This window comes from Antedon bifida, chromosome 2 (assembly GCF_963402885.1).
Source record: "Antedon bifida chromosome 2, ecAntBifi1.1, whole genome shotgun sequence".
NCBI classification, from domain to species: domain Eukaryota; kingdom Metazoa; phylum Echinodermata; class Crinoidea; order Comatulida; family Antedonidae; genus Antedon; species Antedon bifida.
In genome coordinates, this window is record NC_136227.1 from 5,200,428 (window position 1) to 5,213,133 (window position 12,706).

The 12,706-nt window shown below is 36.9% G+C and overlaps 1 protein-coding gene across 4 annotated transcripts in view; it reads right to left on the minus strand.

Annotated features, from left to right (window-relative positions):
* Positions 1-530: 530 nt before the first annotated feature.
* The window catches only part of LOC144835971 (urease subunit alpha-like), a 31,732-nt gene continuing 19,556 nt past the window's right edge, over positions 531-12,706 (minus strand). For all 4 annotated transcript variants that reach the window (XM_078691118.1, XM_078691117.1, XM_078691119.1 and 1 more), the window contains exons 3-21: positions 11,506-11,696; positions 10,755-10,976; positions 10,477-10,556; positions 9,356-9,455; positions 8,901-8,981; positions 8,402-8,488; positions 8,154-8,279; positions 7,691-7,907; positions 6,854-6,958; positions 6,564-6,636; positions 5,881-6,028; positions 5,329-5,507; positions 4,981-5,095; positions 4,586-4,675; positions 4,313-4,411; positions 3,711-3,810; positions 3,089-3,257; positions 2,409-2,467; positions 531-2,133 (exon numbers count right to left, since the gene is read on the minus strand). In XM_078691118.1, the coding sequence (XP_078547244.1) occupies positions 2,003-2,133; positions 2,409-2,467; positions 3,089-3,257; positions 3,711-3,810; positions 4,313-4,411; positions 4,586-4,675; positions 4,981-5,095; positions 5,329-5,507; positions 5,881-6,028; positions 6,564-6,636; positions 6,854-6,958; positions 7,691-7,907; positions 8,154-8,279; positions 8,402-8,488; positions 8,901-8,981; positions 9,356-9,455; positions 10,477-10,556; positions 10,755-10,976; positions 11,506-11,696 (2,372 nt within the window). In that variant the 3' untranslated portion in view covers positions 531-2,002. The remainder of the gene's footprint in view (positions 2,134-2,408; positions 2,468-3,088; positions 3,258-3,710; positions 3,811-4,312; positions 4,412-4,585; positions 4,676-4,980; positions 5,096-5,328; positions 5,508-5,880; positions 6,029-6,563; positions 6,637-6,853; positions 6,959-7,690; positions 7,908-8,153; positions 8,280-8,401; positions 8,489-8,900; positions 8,982-9,355; positions 9,456-10,476; positions 10,557-10,754; positions 10,977-11,505; positions 11,697-12,706) is intronic.

A 12,706-nucleotide genomic window follows, 5' to 3' on the forward strand; every position in this document is an offset into this window, starting at 1 on the left:
AAAGCTCGCAAATTACGACATGTGGAACATGCAGCTGATACTTACCTAGGGTACCAAATGCCAAATGCCTGTACTTTACATCTAAATTTTTACAACGCGACGATGTTTTTCAGCTTTTATAAACTTGTCACGTCCTAGCCTAGGCCGGTATTATTTTCTTACACGCGCGCCGGGTCGATCGCGGTCACTACTTCTTCGCGCATGCAGCAGTAACATGACGTCACGTTAAAGCGGGCCGTCACAGAGTCTCATGCATATAATGAAGCAAACTTGCTGAGAGTGTTTTCACCACGCAACACATGCGACGCGAGATTTATCGAAACTTGACGGTCATGTTTTTGACAATTAAAATCACGGCATATTCAACGACCTGGTTTAAACGATCGTTTAAAAATTAGCGGTCCGGCTCGATTACATTATATTTAGTGATTTGAAAAAAACAAAACACCTCTTTTGTCATGATGTCATCGCGATGTGTTTATGAGAATCATCGACGGGAAAGCAAATAAAACAACAAGGGTCATGAAATGCTGCAGCATTGTTAATATTTTAATAGTAATACGTTTTAATAAAATGTAGCCCTAACGGGATAATTTTCATAGGCACTATACAGTCCTAGCCTTTGTTTTTATTGTACTTAATAAATGGGCGCGTAGTATAGTAGCACTGACCATGTTATTGTTATCTATTTTTAATCTATTTTAAAATAACCGGTTAAATTGCGTTATGCAGCAGAAACAGACCCCATGTGGCTTCATCAACTCTATTGATCGCTATTCTACAATACGGGAGTGACGATAGTGGAACGCGACCAAGCTCACCACGTGGCTTTTATCAACTTGCTCCTTTTACAACTAGAGATTGATAGTACACAAAGGATGTCGACGTATGCTTGGTGGAATGCGATCAAGCTGACGATGTGCTCCGACGTACTATTTTCAATATGAAAATGTGCAAACCATCGGTGATTGATGACCGTCGAAACGATACGTGTTTTTAAAATCTATTTAATTTAAAAAAAAAAAAAAAAAATCTTTAAAAAATAGTGGGGGGGGGGGGGGGGGCGGAGGACACCCCCGCTAGATCCACCACTGGAATCATACAATCGAATTTTTTTTCTCTATAGGCCTATGGCCGCAAAACGCATTTCCGGCTATTCTCTTTTGTTTATGAACTATAAGTTGGTGTAATTTCCAGCCCACAAATTTCAATTGCCGACCTTATATTGTCAGAGGACGGCATTCTCTTGCCGACCGAAATTAGGCTAGATCCCTCCTCCTTTCAAGCCTCCTAGCAACAACATGGTACATTAGGGATCGTATCATTGAGACTTTAACAGGCATATTCACCATCATGTGGTGTTTAGGTAAAAAACCATGGAATTAAGATGATCTCTGAATTCACTCAACCGTTGCATCTTGCACTTGCGTGTGAGCTGCATGCTTTCTCTATCAAGCAGCTGGCTGGGCACGTCACACGCACGCGAAGACCTGTGTAGGGGAATACCCTGTTATGTCAAGCAAACAACTATGCTCTGTGTACAGCTCGCTAGAGCTCCAGAACCACGATGTTCAGCAGTTATCAAATAGAACTTATCTTGTAAATTTTAGTGTTAGGTTTTTATATTTTAGTTAAAATATATATATAAACACAGTAGGCAAATATTAATTAAATTTATTAAGGCTTGACTAGGCCTGTAGTGAACAATCGTCGTGTTGTGTTAGTATCCCCAGCAAAAAAAAAGTGGGAGGCCAAGCGGAACTCGCTGTTCAGCGGGGGGGATCGTACGATCCCCCGATCCCCCCCTGGTTACGGGCCTGCCAAAGGAGGCCCGGTTTTACAGTATATAATTTAATATGAACAATTTGTCACATTATGTAGACAACTTTGAATCCCCAGATAATTTTTATACAACATAATTGAAATTTAGTTGAGAGCTATGCTCAATACAATGACGTCATATCTAATAATAATAATCTAATAATTCCAACAAAAATAACGTTTAAAACAGGAAGTATCTTTGAGCTAATGCCAACCGATTGGCCGGAGGGCAAGTCAAATGCTCTGGTTCTTTTTCTTCCTCATCTCTGGCAACTCGATCTCGAACGTGTACTTTGTACGTGGATGGATTCACTGAAAAATAAAAAATAGCGATGGTAAAAACTCAGTAATTAACCGATTTTTGTTATGGCTGCGGAAACACGGCCTTAAAGCTTGGTTCCCACCAGGACGCAACACAAAGACGTAAGCGTAACGTAAGCTAGTTGACCAATGACACGCAACTGTACAATCCATCGATTGTGATTGGTCAGATTACTTTGCGCTTAACTCTTTGCGTTGCGTCCAAGTGGAAACCGAGTTATACTTCTTCCATAAAATGTATATTATATCGTATCATATTTACATACCAGTAATTTCTGGCAAATAGTTATTCAGTACCATGTCATGTTTTGTCAAATGCCGACATCTGTAAAATATAACGTCAATATAATATTAATAGAATGAGATACAATTGTAAAAACTGAATAGTAAAACTTTCAAAGGGTAATTATTCTGTACCCCAAACACATAATAAGGACATTACGAAACAGGAGGGGAAGCCACAGGACGGTGTTCATGAATAATTTATGTATGAGCTTTAACAAAGTGCTCTAGCGAACACAGGATATTCTCCCTTAACAGTCGTGTTTCGTAAAGTTCCAGCCCCAAGAAGTCCATGCATATCTCCATTATTCCACCCCGGCCTTTTACGCTTAACAGTAGCATAACTGTATTACTGTATGATCATAGTCTTCTTAAGCTCTGTTTACACTATCAAACTAGATGACAAAAAAGTGTGATGTGCTCAAATATTGTAGTGATATGCTTAAATATGGTATTGATATGACATCATCATGTCCATATATGGGCATATCACATTTTTTTTGTCACATAAAGTTTGATAGCTTTAGTTGTATTTAATTTCTACCATAATACTATATTATTATGTTAATTATGTGTGATTACTAAAAATTAATATGAATGTAAAACAAATCAGTAATCTATACATTTTTTATTAGGACTGTTTATATGTTAATTTGTTTTTTACCTGAGAACTGGTTCGGCACGTTTGTTGATTCCGTATTTTTCCTTGATTGAACTACCTGCGGCTTGGGATACGAATATCACTGAAGATTCACCGACTGATTTGCCGTAAGCGCCAAACATCTTCCGCATCTTTACTGGTTCTGGGGTCGGAATCGAGGCGTTTGGCATACCTAGCATACAAATAATAATATGTGTACAGTATTAAATCTTCCAATTATAATTTTTTTTTTATCGTATAATTTGTGCTGGATATCAGAAAACGGCTATAGAAGTTTGTGTAGGTCTACCATATGTCAGCGTTTAATGTGCACATCTGCGGATATGAAGAGGGGCATTCATAATGTATATGCAAATGATAGGACATAAAGCTTAGTTTCCACTAGGACGCAACGAAAGGAAGCAGACGCAATGTAAGCAAGTTGACCAATTAAATCACACGCGACTGTTCGAATAATCCATCGCTTGAGATTGGTCAAATCACTGTGAGTTGCGTTACGTCTTTGCATAGGGTCCTCATTGGGAACCAAGATTTGGGTTCAGTAGCATTTTGAGGACCTAGATCCACTACTGGTGCACGACGCGTGTCTGTGGAAAATTCATAAATTCCATCAACTATATCTTACCCATCTGAGCCCAGGCTATCTGTCCACCTTTGATAATCATATCTGGCTTAGCACCAAAAAACGCTGGCTTCCAAAGAACCAAATCGGCTAGTTTTTTACACTGACAAATGGAAGTAAACAGCATTAAATCGCTCTCAGAGCATTAGGGTACTGTGGCTGAGGGAAACACTTAACATTTAAGCATTCTCTTTTATTCTCTTATCTATTAGTGAAAAAACTGGTAATGACTTAAGTGAAATACTTAGTGTTTTTGAGACATATCTTACGGTAAGTGTTTATTAAAGATGTATTGTCCTCATGAAAAAAAAATGTTTCACTTTTTTGTTGTTGAATATGCCATTTTAATGTCACATAACAGTTATCCACATTGACGAAAAATTGGATCTAAATTAAATTTATTTATCGAAAAAAAACTGCCCTACGGAAGTGATTAACTTTATTAAAACTATAAAATAACCTATTCAAAGTCTGATTTAATTTTAATTTGTTCATGTTTTTGGGGGACAATACATCTTTAAAGGAAATATATCACTTTAGTGTTATTGGTGATCACAGGAGGTACATAAACTTCACATAAAAAACAACATAAAAAGTATTTTTACCTCAATTGAACCAATGAGATGGCTCATACCATGTCCAATAGCTGGGTTAATGGTATACTTGGCAATATATCGCTTTACTCTATAGTTGTCATTATCACCCTACAAAGACAATTGAATAAAGAAATACTTAATTGTATTTTCATATAGACTATTAAAACAAAAGTACACTATTATAACATTTACAGTTAACCCCTATTAGGGTACACAACAAAGTTTATCTATAATATCCCCTGAATAGCGGTGTACAGAAAGGAGAGATTCTACTGAACTTACAGTTTCCTCTTTGAGTCTTTTTCGAAATATTTTCATCTTATCTGCAGTTTGCCAAGTTCGCCCGATCACTTCACCAATCCTACCCATTGCCTATATACGATCACCATAAACAACAAAAACAAATCAGATTACCAAAGTTTATATTGCCAAAGAGTGGTTTAGGTTTTCTAACTTTCAAAATAAATTTTTGGGACTGAAACAAAGTAGTACGGTTTTAAGCTCTGTCTACACTATCAAACTAGTTTGACAAAAAAAAGTGTGATGTGCCCAAATATGGTAGTGATATGACATCGTGTCCATATGGGCACATCACATTTCTTTGTCACATAAAGTTTGATAGTGTAGACAGAGCTTTAACTACTGTAGATGACGCTTGCTTCTTCCTAATACATTACCTGCGAATCGGAAGAAATCATGCTAATTGCACCCATGTCATGTAGAATGTCTTCAGCTGCGATTGTTTCTGCCCTAATTCTTGATTCAGCAAATGCTACATCCTCTTTTAAATTCCTTATACGAATTGAAAAAGAAAATTAAAAGTAGTTATCATGTTTATTGTTGGGCCTATGTCTAGATGACACACTTATTAGCATATCCAGGTGTTCATCTATAGAATTATTGGTAAAAGGTGGAGATGTGTGTTTGGCCTACTTACTTATCTAAATGATGACACATCATTAGTATATCCAGGTGTTCATCTATAGTATTCTTGGTAAAAGGTCAAGTTAGGCGCGCCTACTTACTTATCTAGATGATGACACACCATTAGCATATCCAGGTGTTCATCTATAGTATTCTTGGTAAAAGGTCGAGTTGGGTTGGTAGATGATGGCAACACATTCTTTTCACCACACACCTTGATTATATCTGGTGCATGGCCACCACCAGCTCCTTCTGAATGGTATGTATGGATAGTACGTCCCTGAAGATAGTACATACGTATATTAAACGTTACACTTATGCAAGATAAAAACTCACTCACAAAATCACATGCTTAAATTGTCTGCTCTATAAAACTTGGTTCCCACTGGCGACGAAACATAAGAAAATGCCCTTCCAATAATTGTGTTTTCCCCTCGCCTGCGTGAAATCAAACCTGCGATGTTTGTTTGCAGCACTGTTGCGCGTCGGTTCCCACTTGTGATTACGCAATACAGAACTTTGCGTCAATACGTCGTTGCATTGCGTTATGTTGCGTCGCTAGTGGGAACCACGCTTAAATGACGAAGTGTATCGTATGTAACCACTACAGAAGGCTAATCTCTCTATTCTAAACCCTGTAAATAGCATTTTACCTTAAATGCTTCGATAGTATGCTCTACACAGGAGGACTCATTAAGCGTGTCTGTGTGAATCATCACTTGAACGTCCATTTTCTCTGCTACGCGTAGACACGTATCAATCGCAGCAGGAGTTGATCCCCAGTCTTCGTGGAGTTTAAGACTGCAACCAAGGAAGTACAATAATGTAAATTATATAGAGCAAGTTCATAGCACAAATGGCTACATTCTACATAATCACATTGTTTATGCCACATCTTAAATAGCGACGCGACCTTTCGTTTTTTTAATGACAACACAGCTATCAAGTCTAATAGTCATTCTGCACATGCTCATTATGTTTCTGAGAATGCACTTTTCGACTCAACAGCTTGTATTCACATGGCACAAAATGAATGGTCGTTATGGTCACGTACATATGAAGTGAAATACAATTGCACTGAAGTCGAATTGGGCAAAATGACGATCCATTTACACTTCAGTGCAATTGTATTTAACTTAAGTTTAATTAAAATTTGTATACAATTGCACTTCAGTGCAAATCATTTAAACTTAAGTCGAATGTATTGCACTTAAGCTGAATGTATTGCACTTCAGTGCAATGTATTCAACTTAAGTTTAATTCAGAGGTAAATGATAAAACGGCTTGTACAGCACTCAAGTACCCATAATACTGTGTGTATCTACTTTAATCTTACCCAATTGCTCCGGCTTTAATTTGTTCCTCCAGTTCAGGGACGGGTCCAGTTGCTCTGCTTGTATTACCTTTACCTAAAATATGAATAAGCAATAACATTTAATTATGGAATATTAATAATAATAATACATGCTGCATATCATAGACGTGGTTAGTAAAAAACAATAAAATCTTTATTCTTCATTATTATTATATACATCATATAAACTGTACAGAGGTACAGTAAGTATAAGCGATACTCTTACAGTATAAAGCATAAAACAATAGCATCTTTATTTTAAAGAATCTCACCTGTGAAACCAAAGTTTAATGGTAGAACGTCCGTACTTTGAATCATATTTCTGATATGATTCGGTCCTGGTGTGCATGTCGTTGCGCATGTTCCTGTAGCTGGACCTTAAAGAAAATTATAATAAAAAAAAGTGGTGACGCATAGATTTGCCTTGAACAGAAAATTCAATTCAAAGGTCACTGATTCAATGCCATATTTATCACAACATCATAACACAACATAACAAAAACAAGGGGAGAATTTAGAAGCCAGGGCTTGTATGACGACATACACTTCTTAAATACAAAATAGGCCTAAATAATAAGACAAAGAGTCGTGGTTCCCACTAGCAACGCAACGCAGCGACGTATTGACGAAAATTGCTGTATTGCGTAATCACAACCGACAGTGCTGCAAATATGTTTTATTTCAAGCAAGCGGGGGCAAACACAACTATTGGAAGGGCATTTTCTTACGTTGCGTAGGTTGCGTTACGTTGCCTCGCTAGTGGGAATTAAGCTTCAGTGGTTCCCACTACCGACACAACGCAACGTATTGACGCCAAGTGCTGTGATAGCGTAATCACAAGTAGGAACCGACGACGCAACAGTGCTGCAAGCGCCGAAAGTTTTATTTCACGCAGGCGGGGAAAACACAATTATTGGAAGGGCATTTTGTTACGTTGCGTGGGTTGCGTTACGTTGCCTCGCTAGTGGGAACCACTGAAGCTTGGTTCCCACTAGCGAGGCAACGTAACGCAACCCAACAAAATGCCCTTCTAATAATACCGACGCAATTATTGGAAGGGCATTTTGTTACGTTGTGTAGGTTGCGTCGCTAGTGGGAACTACGTTTACCTGTTCCTCCACCAAACATAGTTGTAATGCCAGAAGCAATGGCTTCTCTAGCAAGCTGTGGACAGATGAAATGCACATGACAATCAATAGCCCCGGCCGTCAGTATCAATCCCTCACCAGCGATGACCTCTGTCCCAACACCTACCACCAAATCAGGGCTTACATCGTCCATTGTGTCGGGGTTGCCGGCTTTCCCAATTCCATGAATTAATCCATTCTAAACAAATAATGAAGTCATTATATTTAATACAAGTAACAGAATGTAACAAAATAATCATAATATACAGCAACACCCATAGGGGACACGTTCGGGACCAAAAAGTGTCCATTAAATAGAGGTGTCCCTTGAATAGTTATCTATTTTCCACTGTCTGTTGAGGAAAAGTGTCCCTTAATAGGGATTTCCCCTTAATAGAGGTTGGCCATAGTGCTAAAAACATATTGCCCCTCGTTATTTATTTACCTTAATACCAACATCAGCTTTAACAATTCCGGTGACAGCGTCTACTATCAAAGCATTTGTGATCACAGTATCTAAAGCAACGTCACTAGTAACGTGTGCTGCTTGGCCCATGCCCTCCCGAAGAACCTTAAATGAAAGTGAATCTTAAAATTAGATAAAATTAAGTTGGAAATTGAAAACATTAAAGCACTTTCCATTTTATACGATAATTTAGATTTTAATTAATCTATGGTTTAATAAGTAGTCACCTTGCCACCACCAAATTTGCACTCGTCCCCATAAACTGCAAAGTTTTTCTCAACTTCAATGATTAAACTTGTGTCTCCAAGTCGAACCTGATAATATAAAGCAAATAATTACAAATGATATGACAAAATAACACAAATAGGAGATAAAATAATGGCTTTGAATTTATAAAGAGCAACACACAAGTAACGTGCGCAGATTAGGCGGGGCTAAACAGGCTTTAGGCCAACCAGACTAGTGAGACGTGGCACTTACTATGAATTTCATGTGCGCGAGTACCATTTCCGACCATGTAGGGGTGCCATTTACTTAAATTCGATTTGCCACATGTCCCACCTTGGAGGGGGGTGGGCTGTGGCTTAAATACTTTGTGTCTTTCCCCACCCTCCTCATAAAAAAATGTTGAAAAAGGCTAGAACTCCCCAAGTACTTCAGTGTTGGAGGGCCACTTAAGGGCTTCAGGCCTCTGCATTACGCCACTGACTCTAATCAAACACATACCTTATCTCCTATAGTCGGACCATACGTCTGGGCATAGATCATCGGGGAAATAAAATTAGACTTTGTTTGAAAGATTTCTTCCTGAATAAAAATTAATAATTCTAATTTAAAATTATTGACAATAATCACCACTTAATTGTGCTGCTTCTAAAATACTACAAAAGTGGTTGTGTTTGATGTTGTGGCTAAAATGTTTCACATTTCTAACATCACCAATTTGTTTAAAGCTTTGTTTCCAATAATATGCATTTAAGATTGTTTTTAATTATTGGTTCATTTAAAATAATAAAAAATAATTAGGACAATAAAACTAAAAATAAAAATACATCAAATATAAAAAACACTATTATAGACCAATGTTAAAATACTGTTAAAGGCAAATGTTAAAATAAACTGTTAAAAACGCAGAATGCGTAAAAGAATGCTTATACATGCATGATAGAAAATAGTCTTACCTGTTTTTTGTGTCCAAACTGTTCTAGTGTCTCCTTTATCGAACTTAGTCTTTCTGGAGTTACAACTCCATCGGCGATTCCGTTTCCTCCACGAATTACTCTGCAGTTAGCAAAATCATATACTACATAAACAGTTGTGCTTTTAATGCGTTCCATATTGTTAACTTTTTTTTTTTAAATGTTTTTTTTGTGATTGATTGTAAAATTGTTTTTTTTTTACATACGCTTTGTAATTATTATGTGTCATGATGAGAAACAACAGTGACTTATTTGAGTCTTTATGTCGTCCCTCGACCAAATCATACTTTGTTGTTTTTTGTTTGTATACATATATGTTGACTCAAGAGACAATAACAATAGACAATCACCAGATTGAGAAAGTTGACAAATACAAATACCTGGGGCAGACCTTGAAAATGGTCAACACCACAGAGGAGGAGATATTAACACGTGTAAAAGCAGGTTGGAGAAGCTTTGGGATGCACAAGCATATCCTGACCGACCAAGACATTCATATGTCACTAAGAAGCAGGGTGTACAATCAAATGTGTTCTAACAACTATAGTTTATGGGGCAGAGACATGGGCAACAACAAAAGAGATGGAACAAAAATTGATAACAACACAAAGAGGGATGGAAAGAAAAATAGTAAATCTATCAATACGAGACAGAGTAAAGCATAGTGAGATACGGAAAAGAACAAAAGTCAAAGACATCATGGTAAAGATCAAAGAACTGAAATGGAGATGGGCAGGACACATAGCCAGAAGAGACGACAACAGATGGACGAAAAGATTGAATGAATGGCAGCCGAGGACAGGGAGAAGAAGAAGAGGAGGACAGCAAAAAAGAAGATGGCGTGACGACATAACAACTTACATGGAAACGGCAACATGGAAAGATCGGCAAGGAACAGAACTAAATGGAAACAGCTGGAGGAGGTCTTCACACAGCAGTGGGTGAAATAGGAAATGAGATGTTGATTTTGGTCGAAATAAATGTTGAATTGAATATCTACGATTTTCTTTATCTTTTACAATTTTACATTGTAACTACTACTTACTTTTAATTATTTTTACATGTAAAGAAGAATGTTGTAAGGTACAAAGGTTTCTATTTACCTATTTCCACCAATCTCAACAAGATAAACATTCTTCGATTCTCCTGGTTCAAATCTTACAGCAGTTCCTGCAGCTATGTTCTGTATAAAAAGGAATTACCCATAACTTAATTTAAAATTTAAGAACACTATGAAGTACAATTCACAGGAAGACTCTTTATCTAATCAACTATGCATGCATTACACTATATATGGAAGAATATTATACAACAATAGTAGAATTATGGGTTTCATGAAAATTAATTCAAATTTAAAAATGCATATAAAATATGTACTTACAAGGGACATTCCGTACGCTCTAACCCGATCAAATATAAGATACCTATTGGCTTCCACAAAATGGTAGTGACTGCCGATTTGAATGGGACGATCGCAGGTGTTGATGACTGTTAGCACATCTGAACGACGTCCAAAATTCAATTCTATTAGTTCATTTGAACCTTTGGGTAATAGTTCACCTGGGTGAACGTCTAATAAAGCATCAGCTTGTCCATTAGTCTCCTAAAATAATTAAATTATTATCATCAACACAGGTATACAATATAAAATATATATACATGTCATGTCCCACGGAATCAACCTCAAGCTGCCACACCACACAATTAAAATCTGACGCCTTTTCACCAATCTCAATTTTTTAGAGTTCGTTAATGAATTAGGGATATTTTAGGCCTAGAACGTTTTGGGCAGGGATGTCTCGACTCAGTCGGCTGAAATGTTCTGAAGTTATACAAAAAAAAATAAAAAATTTTAAGGGTTGGGGACATGGGTTAGGGGACCAGTCATAATTGGAAAATCTAAAGACAGCAGCAGTTGGTTGAATTTAAAAAGAGCTTATACTATTAACAGGCTTACTTCAATCCCAGTGTCTGGGATTGATATTCTACACAAGATGTTGACCAACCAAACAAGCACCAATGCTTGTAATAAAGCATGACCAGTTTAGTACATTTATCTAAAAAATTAAAGTAGATTAGAATGTAGTTTTTTGCCGTTGTTTTAATGAATATTCAATGATAAATAAACATACCGTTTCTTTTGGTAAAAACAGATCTTGCTCAGGGATTGGCAAGAAGCTACCGTATAACGCATTCTGAATGTTACCGAATTCTGTTGCAATTGGATCGTGAACAGTAACCAATTTGGTGCCATCTGGAAAGGTAGCTTCAACTTGAACATCCTGGATCATATCAGGCACACCAGGTAACACGTGTCTAAACCCTGATGATAGTTACAAATAACTCAATAATAAAGATCATTCAAGTTTCTGTTCAAAAGTTAATTTTAGTAAGGCCATACTGAATAAAAAGAGATTTTTCATTCTTTGTATTTGTTGCATGTCATTTGGAATTAGCCCTACTGTATCTCATGAAATGAGTGATATCTAATGGTGATAATGAACGGCTCTAATGCACGTTCAGCTTTTTGTAAACATTTTGAGAATTGTCGCCAGCCGACGTTGTTGACTGATCGCGTTAGAAAATATAAAAAAACTGTAAAGATCTGTATTTCTATCAAATTATGTATCTTAGCTTGATTTTTTTTAACTTAAACTGTAGTTGAAGAATAAATAGATTATTAAAAACAAATAGTTAGTGATCTTTTGAAATTTTAGATTGTTTTTATTGAAAATTATTATGTTTTAAAATAACTACTTCAATAAGCATATTCCAAACTATTGGTGACCTTGGAGTCACTCAGGCAGGTTGAACGCATTTTTGGTTGCGCTAGCAACCATGCAGCACCACCTACCGTCGTGATGTCAGCACTGATACTCTATAGACCCATTCCCTACAATTGTTAACGTTTTGTAAAAATAATGCATATATATTCCTTTAAAAACATTAAACCAGGTCATTCCTTGTCTTTATGATAAATTATGATAAAAAGAGAGAAACAATGCACTACCTAAATAGCTCAAGTCGAATGTCCTCTCCTGTATGGTCTTTAGGCCTAGGGCCGGCTTAGTTTTGTAGGCCTACAGTAGCTGGTAAACATGGTAATGTACGAACATTGTACGCTAGCTATATTGTCTAGTGGCTGTATTAATTGTCTTTCTTTTTTTAGCAGATTCGTTAATACAAATTGGGGAAGACCTGATATTTCCGTTGAAAAGTTACAGTTCTTCCATTTGTTTTGCTTTCGCGATCGATCGAAAATAGGTGAATCACAGAAGAAAAACAAAAATATCAATCCACATGCAATGCATGTTGGGATTTATAGCAGACTGC